General features: G+C 34.2%; 2 protein-coding genes across 2 annotated transcripts in view; one reads left to right on the top strand and one right to left on the bottom strand.

Annotated features, from left to right (window-relative positions):
- Positions 1-2052: 2052 nt before the first annotated feature.
- Positions 2053-5726, bottom strand: gng10 (guanine nucleotide binding protein (G protein), gamma 10). Its single transcript, XM_016253761.1, has 3 exons — positions 5543-5726; positions 4324-4456; positions 2053-2259 (listed from the first exon to the last, which is right to left on the bottom strand). Exons 1-2 carry the CDS (start codon positions 5621-5623, stop codon positions 4331-4333), a joined length of 207 nt encoding a protein of 68 aa, XP_016109247.1. The 5' UTR covers positions 5624-5726; the 3' UTR covers positions 2053-2259; positions 4324-4330.
- A 1527-nt stretch (positions 5727-7253) lies between these two features.
- The window catches only part of LOC107567945 (rab9 effector protein with kelch motifs-like), a 5106-nt gene continuing 2299 nt past the window's right edge, over positions 7254-10060 (top strand). The window contains exons 1-4 of the mRNA XM_016253754.1: positions 7254-7479; positions 7966-8058; positions 8262-8416; positions 9401-9556. Coding sequence (XP_016109240.1) covers positions 8006-8058; positions 8262-8416; positions 9401-9556 — 364 coding nt within the window. The 5' untranslated portion in view covers positions 7254-7479; positions 7966-8005. The remainder of the gene's footprint in view (positions 7480-7965; positions 8059-8261; positions 8417-9400; positions 9557-10060) is intronic.

Below are 10060 nucleotides of genomic sequence, written 5' to 3'. Positions count from 1 at the left end.
TGAGAGAGAGTGTGTGTGTGTGAGAGAGAGTGTGTGTGTGTGTGTGTGTGTGTGTGTGTGTGTGTGTGTGTGTAAATAAATAAAAAGAAAAAAAACACAGACACTAATTCATAGACACGATACCGATTAAAAGCCGATTTTCTATTTATTTTTTGAAAGTAGTACAAGAAACAGTGAAAACAGTAATACTGAGAGATATTATTACAATTTAATTGTTTTCTTGTAATTGATTTCTGTGATCAAAGCTGAATTTCAGCATCATTAGTATTTTGTTATCCTTAAGAAATCATTAAAAAAATCTATTTAAAATAAATGCTGCTGTTTTGAACTTTCGGTTCATAAAAGAATCCTAAAAAATGTATTAACACAAATAAATGACATTTTACCACATAAATAGAAAACAGCTTTTTTAAGTGCTAATAATATTTCACAACATGAGCAGAAGGGACTTCAGACACATAAAAAAAAATCTTAATTAATCCTTTTTTTTTTTTTTTGACTGATGGTTTCAAAAAAGTGCCAAATTAAATTATATTTAAACAAAAATAAATTAATTAATAAAAAAAAAAAACACATAAAAGCTCTGCTATCAATGTATAATTGTCATTAAATAACAAAAAATATCAGTGTCATTAATTTAAAAAAGAAAAATAGCATAAGCTCACTTTTTTGGCCAAAGGTGATTGTGAAATCCCCGCATCACATGTTCATTAGTTAACGTAATTAATTCACTGAGCAAAAATGACCCTGTAGATTTTTTATTCTGCTGATATTTTCTTCTACAATGAATTGTATGTGACATATAAAGGCCCAACAATATTTAGACACACGTATATCTATATAGTACACAGATTGTTGCATATTTCATACTATTTTTCATACTGAATTTAATAAAATAACAGGCATTATACAGTAAGTATACATATTACATTCAAGATTTCCGTTAGTGGATATATTGCTGCTGCATAAAGGCACACAGTATACATACTACAGTATATGCTGTATATATATATATATGTTGTAAACAAAGTTGCAGTGCCAGTTTGAAAGGTTTAGTGTATTAGGTGTGTGTTGCATATGTTATTATCTGACCCAATCTGTGCCCAGAGGTAATATTCTCTGAGGAAACAAAAATGATTTATAATGCTTGCTCATGTGGAGAGGGAAGTGATACTGAAGCCATTTAGAAATCAGTTTAGAAATCTTCAAATGAACGAAAGATTGTGTTTATGGACACTATGAACACGTGCTGATATGAGTGTATCTGTTACACAAAACACAACCACACAGATTTGCATCATGTACCAGAAAGACGGACAATATTCAAATGCATAAAGGTTTGAATGAACAAAAGCTCATCTTATATAAACTCTCAGTGTCACAACAGAAGTGGATTTATCTTCATACTCTCGGAGCCAGAATAAAGCCATGACAAGAAACAGGAAGTAGATGTTTCCTTTCACTGAAACTGTGTGGAAATACTGATCGAGCAGGGCATCACTACACAACTGGACACTCGCGATAGAAATTTCCATGGCTTTTACATTTCAACGACTGGAAACTCCTTTTTAAAATTCCCTGATATTTCCTGGTTGCTCGTGACTGTGGGAGCTTCCAAGCTGCAGTTTATATTTTTGCCTAAAACTATAGATAGACAGACTCAGGTCACAGACAGAAGTAATTTTGTGTCCACCCAGATTGACCTGAGCAACAGGTTCATTTCATAACAGATCATTTATTCATTCCCACGAAAGAAAAACATTGTCTATCATGTCCTTCATCTTCAGCACATCTTTTCTTGCCTTTAAACCGATAGAGTTGATGCTCTTAACAGTGTAGAGATGTCAGTTTAACTATACTTGAAACACTGTGAGATACATATATGTATCAATTATATGTATATACGTAGATTATATTTATTTTGCATTTTTAAATCATTGACTACTAGGACTACTAGTTTTTTGTTTTTTTTCATTGGCTGGACAAATCACAATTAACACACTTAATTTGACAAGACATATCTCTCTTTTTTAAAAAATGTAAATAATTTCTTCTAGATAAATCCAAATCATTCATAAGAACCAATGCTTCAGTTTCAAATAATTCTTTAGCATCCGACCAAAAAAGCTGAATATTTAAAGATATATGAGATTTAAGGCATCGGTATTCTCAGATTTGCACAATATATCTCATGAAGTTTCACGTCATGTTGTTGCATAATGTAAAAGATCAGCGTTCCATTGATCTTCCTCCTTTCTCCTGTGGAGAAAAAAAAAAGGAAAATAAATGTGAAAAATAAATAGAAACATTTAGTATTTAATCAATTCTGAAAGAACAGTTCATTCTAAAAATGGCACAAATCTGTCCAAAACCATACTGTGGAGCACAAAAGATGATGTTCGACCAAGAATAAGCCCTGCAGCACAAAAGCAGTGTTAAGTCGCTGGGGGATATTTGTAGCAATAGCCAACAATACATTGTATGGGTCACAATTATACATTTCTCTTTTCTGCCAAAAATCATTAGGATATTAAGTAAAGATCATGTTCCATGAAGATATTTAGTAATCTTCCTACCGTAAATATATCAAAACTTAATGTTTGATTAGTAATATGCATTGCTAAGAACTTCATTTGAACAACTTTAAAGATGATTTTCTCAATATTTAGATTTTTTTGCACCCTCAGATTCCAGATTTTCAAATATTGTCCGATCCTAACAAACCATACATCAATGGAAAGCTGATTTATTCAAAAGAGATGCATGAAGATTTGAATGAGTAAACATGACAAAACTTTCATACTTCAGCACTTTGCAATTCGGAGACTAAATCCATTGAAAAGCCAGACGTGTTTCGACACATCTCGTGCTGAACTAAGTGTAGCATCAAACCACAGACGAACTCATGCTGGTCAAGAGCAGAAGTTGGACAGATGCTTCCCTGAATCTGAATTCTGGCTGACTGTGCAGTCATGACTCATTTTCCTTTAGCCACATTTTTAAAGAAACACATATATTAGAGAAAAAGACGAAGCACCACTATCCCAGCACTTCCTCTACTTCCCCCATTCCTCTAAACCCAGCTTCCTGTTGATGTAAAAGAGTCGGATCAGGCTTCCCAACAGAAAGCCGGATGCGAGTCCAACGCTCCGGGCTAAAAATAATATCCCACACAGCTGCGTATGACTATTGAGAATATATCTGGGTGAAATGAGCTTATATTTAAATAGTAAGAGAAGCTGCAGGCAACTTCAGGACAAATACACAAATGAATCGAGACGAGACGTTACAATGACTCTTTATTTCCATTTCAAAAATACAGTTTTAAAACACATATTGACACATATTGGCTGGCTTATTTAATTACTGCTCGTCACTCCCTCATGTAAATATTATGACTGTTGGAGCTCTATAAATGTCCAGCTTAGTTTGCATACAGAAGTCAGCTGTTTTCTATGGAAGCTGGTTTATGCCACGGAATTTTTATTTTATTTTATTTTTGCAATTCTGAGACAAAAGTCAGAGTTAAACAAATATAAACTGTAGCAATTCTGACCCCCCACCCCCTTTCGCAATTCTGTTTACAGCAAGACTTTCTTCTCAAATTAGAGTTTATATTTTGCAATTTTGACTTTTTTCTCACAATTTTATCTTTACATCTCGGAATTCAGTTTTTTGTTTTTTTTTCACAACAGAATATAAACATAAAAGAGGTAACTGTGAATTTTCTCTCACAATTCTGAGTTTATATCTGACAATTCGGACTTTTCTTCTGTAAATTTATATCTCGCAATTATGACTTTTCTCTCAGAATTGCGAGAAGCAAAGTTGAAACTGTGAGATAAAAAAAGTCACAATTACCATTTTTTTATTATTATTTGAAAAATATTATTTTCTATAGTTACATACTTATAGATGTGTTCTTAATTTGATTATTTATCTATTTTAATCAAATTTTTATTTATTCATTTAAATGTATTATTTTAATCTAGTTTAAATAAATGTATTACAAATAAATTAATGCAATTTTTTAAAATATATTTTGTATTTATTTTAATTAGGCCTAATTGTTTTCTGTATTGTTACACCCCTAGTAGACAGTAAAACTTTTTGCACAACAAGCCAGCATGTTTATGAATATGATAATAAATAAAAATAGTAATACCAGTTTGCAATCAGTACACCAGACTGTTTTTGTACAAGCTAAAATAACCAAAACTGTCTGAAACCGGAAGACTCACACATTCACGCATTCACGAAAGGCTCATTCTTGCGTTATAAGTGAGCTGTGAGGTGTCTGTGGTCGCTCATAAGACTGTGTACCTTCATTCTAGAGCAGGGCGCATGAGCGCGGCTCTCTGAACGGGTTACTCCCGGCCGGGACACCAACCAGCAGTGCATCTTTACTGGCGTTCTGCAGGCAGTACTGCTGTAGATCCGCAGCGGCTTGAGAAACCTGCGTTACAAACACACTCAGATCACACGGAGAAGGAACTGTGTGTCAGCGATTTCTAAATGACTAAATCAATGACTGCTGCTCATAATAAATGTGCCCTAAGAAATTAACCATCCTGATATCTGGCCTCTTAATATCCCTTTTCTGTTTTTACAGTGACAGAAATTTCAATTTCATATATATATATATACATACATACAAATATATATATATATATGAAGAGTTTATTTGCAAAGACAGATAACTCAGTTTTTTACATTTTCAAAAATCATGTTTTTATTATATTGTAATGTTTTTATTGTGTTAGTTAGCTATTTATTAGTTATTTTTTACCTAATCAAGATAACCCAACTGCAGTTTGATTGAGATTAACTGGAATGCACAATGAAAAAATATGATTTTCAAAAATATAATTAAAAAATCTGTTTTTGCAAATGAACTCTTTATTATTTATATATATATATATAATTATTATTAATAATAATTTTAGAGATTCAAATTATATTGCTGATCATAATCTGCCATAATTGTCTTTGTATTAGTCTGATCTTGAAAAATATCAGACCTTATTTTTCTGTTTTCTACTATATATATAGTATATATTATAATAATTTAATTTCACTGAGCATATGATTTCTTTGTTTTAATAATAATGTAAAACAGTAGTTGCAAACAGTAAGCTGTGGCATTATCTGCCTCCAATATCAAACCAATAATAATAATAATAATAATAAGCTAAATTAAACAAACCATAATTGCTCATTCATATCCAGCCATATTCTGCTGCTTTGCTGTATATCATATTTTAGGATATTTGTGAACAGCACTGTCATATTTAAAAGAATGATCACATCCACACATTTCTGCTTGTTTTGAATGTGAATAACAGCTATCCATTAACACTAGACAAACACAATTAAGAGCAGAAGTATTGATCTCATATCTGCAGATGCTGCTATTATAAACAAACGCATACATGTGAATGAGAAACGTTTAGAGATATAACCTGAAGTTTGTTGTGAAATCGTCCAGCATCTCTGTATGTATTGAATGAAATATCACTTACTTCTGAGTGCTGAGACTTACTTTGATTCTGTCCACGCTGGCTTCCAGTTTGAGCTGCTCAACAGTCCGTCTCATGCTCGTGAGGTTTGAGTTTGAAGACATGATGAAGATGATGATGATGATGATGATGATGATTCCTCAGAGTCAGGCTCTCTCAGGACAGATGAAGGAGTGTCTGAGGAGAGTGAGCTGCTGCATCTGTTGATTTCCAGGCAGAAAGAGACTGTGTGGGCGTGACTGTGGGCGGGGCCATTGGGGTGTGTGCGCTGTGTTGTCTTGGGCTGAATGTGTACGGAATCAAATCCACGCCAAAACGTGTTCGCAAAGAACACACACACACACACACACTCACACTCACACACACACACTCACACTCACACACACACACACACACTCACACACACACACACTCACACTCTCTCTCACACACACACACACACTCACTCACTCACTCACACACACACACACACACTCACACACACACACACTCACACTCTCTCTCACACACACACACACACTCACTCACTCACTCACACACACACACACACACTCACACACACACACACTCACACTCTCTCTCACACACACACACACACTCACTCACTCACTCACACACACACACACACACTCACACACACACACACTCACACTCTCTCTCACACACACACACACACTCACTCACTCACTCACACACACACACACACACTCACACACACACACACTCACACTCTCTCTCACACACACACACACACTCACTCACTCACTCACACACACACACACACACTCACACACACACACACTCACACTCTCTCTCACACACACACACACACTCACTCACTCACTCACACACACACACACACACTCACACACACACACACTCACACTCTCTCTCACACACACACACACACTCACTCACTCACTCACACACACACACACACACTCACACACACACACACTCACACTCTCTCTCACACACACACACACACTCACTCACTCACTCACACACACACACACACACTCACACACACACACTCACTCTCACACACACACACACACACTCTCTCTCTCACACACACACACACACACACACACACACACACAACAATTCTGACACTGTAACAACAGAAATGTTATATTGAGAGGTCATGATGATGCCAGATAACAGGATGGTTTATTTTTTTCCCGGTTTGTGCAATATTTTTTTTGTGCTTTTTTCCTCCAAAACGTTTTCTTTTGCAATACTTTACTGTTTTATTCAAATATATGTGGCATTGATTCCATAATACTGTCTTTTTTCATTTTCTGATAATTTTAGAACATTTTCTGGACATAAACATCTCTTTATTAACATTAACGTTTTATTAACTTTTTAATATAAGCTTTTCATTCATTTTAGCCTACCTTTTATATAATTGTATGTTTTTATTATTATCTTCCTAACGTATTTTCTTATTTATTTTTTTCTATGATAAAGGATTTATTATTATCATGTGTATTTTCCAGCGGTTTTTAAAATTATTTCATTATTTTTATATAATATTTTTCTATTATTACCGTATATATTATATTTATAAAAAATATTTTCATTTAAGTGTAAACTAATTATTTTATAAAATATATAAATGATGAAATCTGAAATAAAAAAATCACATTTTATTTTATTTTATACTGTCTTAGTGCTTTTGCCACGATGGAGACCTTTATTATGGAATTATTTCCGGTTAGACTGTCATCACAATAGCAGTTTTCACACTAACTGCTCTCTCTTCCGGTGTAGCGCTCGTCCAACCCGTCCATCATCAGTCATAACATCTATTATTTATTATAAAGATAAAGCGTTTGCTGTCGTTGTGATTGCGCGCAGGAGATGTGGCATGACGTCATAACGCTCGTGTGTTGCGTGTAGAATAAACGCTTTTACGTAACGATAGCAACGGAGTCGGCGTCCATAGAAACAGGTTTCGTGAAATTAGTTCTCATTCGATAAATGTGACCCTGGAGCACAAAACCAGACATAAGGAATAAATAAATCAGCTTTCCATTGATGTATGGTTTGTTAGGATCGGACAATATTTGAAAATCTGGAATCTGAGGGTGCAAAAAAATCTAAATATTGAGAAAATCATCTTTAAAGTTGTTCAAATGAAGTTCTTAGCAATGCATATTACTAATCAAACATTAAGTTTTGATATATTTACGGTAGGACATTTACTAAATATCTTCATGGAACATGATCTTTACTTAATATCCTAATGATTTTTGGCATAAAAGAGAAATGTATAATTGTGACCCATACAATGTATTGTTGGCTATTGCTACAAATATCCCCCAGCGACTTAACACTGCTTTTGTGCTGCAGGGTCACACACGTGAATTAAAAGCCTGAATTTATGCCTATTGCATAAGCCAATTAAAACAGAGAACGCTGTGATGTGTGTTTATAGAGTATAAACTGCTGAGTGATGATCTGAAGCTCTCAGACTGATGGAGCTGCTGCCTATCCTCGAGCCGGAGGAGCGACCACAGAGCAGACAGTGGTATCAGCTGTTGTGAATTACTGATGAGTGTGTGTGTGTGTGTGTGTGTGTGAGAGAGAGAGAGTGTGTGTGTGTCAGTGTGTGTGAGTGAGTGTGTGTGTGTGTGTGTGTGTGTGAGAGAGAGAGAGTGTGTGTGTGTCAGTGTGTGTGAGTGAGTGTGTGTGTGTGTGTGTGTGTTTGACAGCTGTCTGTTTCTCTCACAGGTATGTCGTGGTGCCCACAGGAGCCGGTCCTGGTGTTTCTGTGGGTCACACCTGCACATTTCTGCCCTCCACTGATGCAGGAAAGGGACGGATTGTAATTGTCGGTGGAGCCAATCCTGATGGCAGCTTCTCTGATTCTTACATTATCAATCTAGGTAGTGCGCTCACTTCAGCATGCTGCATGAAGAGGGTACAAACTGAGTCCTGTTACAGTTTAAAGCAATAAAGACACAAATCCAGTGTTCTTCAGAGACAGTCTGTTGGTAAATAAACTAGGAAACGCAAGGAGTGACATAAACTGTTGAAAGTTTAGAGAAAAATAGTGTGCAAAAAGGTAAAATAAATAATAATATTAAAATAATTTGAAAAATATGTTAGATTGCATTAATAGATTAATAAAAAATTTGAATAAAATGTATTAAAATAAACAAATAAAATGTAGATTAAATTAGATTAATACAAATAAGATAAAATAAATGCAAATAAGATAAAATAATTAAGTAAATAATTTAATAAACAAATATTAGAAAATAATGTAACTTAACAGAAATGAAATATTTTCCAAATAATACTTTAGACATGTATATAACGTCATATTTTTAGAGTATAAATTGGGTGTTTATTCAAGAAACTATATAGATGCCTTTAAAATTTTAGGATCAGGGTCCCTTACATGAGAACGATCATATTTGGGGATCCATAGCATCTAAAAGATATGAACAATCTAACTTTAAAATTAATTGATTTAATTTATACATTTTTTATTTATTTATTTATATATAACATAATAAAATAATACATATATTTGTGTGTTAACATTACTAGTGCATTGTAAACTAACAATGAACAGTAACATATTTGTAAACACAAACAAACAAATGCAGAAAAAACATTAATTGTAAGTTCACAATATGTAATGCATGTAATTAATGCATTAATTAACAGTGTACAAAACTTTCAATGTGTTTAATCAACATCAGCATTTTTGGTTTAATTTATATAAATGTATTAGCTATATATTTTTAAGTGTCTTTAACCATTATTAATCACATTTTATAATTCATTGCATGTAGTTTCTCAGTTAATATGAGCCCATGAAATCTGCAGTTATGTAACATATTGCCTTTGTATTTCTGCAGATGCTCATGAATGGGACATTCCAGACTGGGTCGGGCTGCAGCCGCGTTATGAACACTGCAGCTTTGTTCCCGAGAGCGACCCGCAGAGTCTGTGGGTGTTTGCTGGAGCCGAGAAGAACGGGAACCGCAACTGTGTTCAAGTGTTGCGCACATCGGGTTATTAAACGCTGAATATTACCAGACAAGACGTGACATGCATTAAACACTACTAATAACATTAGGAATAATTAAGACCTTTTTAGTGTTTTTGAAAGAAGTCTCTTCTGTTCACCAAAGCTGCATTTATTTGATCAAAAATACAGTAAAAATTGTTAAATATTATTATAATGTAAAACAGCTGTTTTCTATGTGAATATCTGTTCAACTGTAATTTAAAAAGCTGTATTTTCAGCATCATTCCTCCAGTCTTCAGTGTCACATGATCTTCAGAAATCAGTATAATATGCTGATCTGCTGCTCGAGAAACATTTCTGATTATTATCAATGTTGAAGACAGTCGTGCTGCACAATATTTCTGTGGAAACTGTGATGCACGACCATTCAAAAATTTGAGATGCGTAAGATTTAAAAGATTACTATTCCGAAAAACGCTGTTCTTTTGTTCATCTGTGAATCCTGAAAAATAAAATGCATCACAGTTTCCACAGAAATATTGTGCAG

The sequence above is a fragment of the Sinocyclocheilus grahami genome, unplaced genomic scaffold (genome assembly GCF_001515645.1).
Source record: "Sinocyclocheilus grahami isolate Dianchi unplaced genomic scaffold, SAMN03320097.WGS_v1.1 scaffold1200.1, whole genome shotgun sequence".
Taxonomy (NCBI): domain Eukaryota; kingdom Metazoa; phylum Chordata; class Actinopteri; order Cypriniformes; family Cyprinidae; genus Sinocyclocheilus; species Sinocyclocheilus grahami.
Note: the sequence above shows the minus strand (reverse complement) of the source record. Positions and strands in the feature narration are given on the sequence as shown.

Coding starts and splice junctions, on each gene's coding strand:
- gng10 (XM_016253761.1), bottom strand. CDS start 5,623: ATGTCTTCAAACTCAAACCTCACGAGCATGAGACGGACTGTTGAGCAG. Junction 4,457..5,542: donor CCAGCGTGGACAGAATCAAA/GTAAGTCTCAGC, acceptor TTTGTAACGCAG/GTTTCTCAAGCCGCTGCGGA.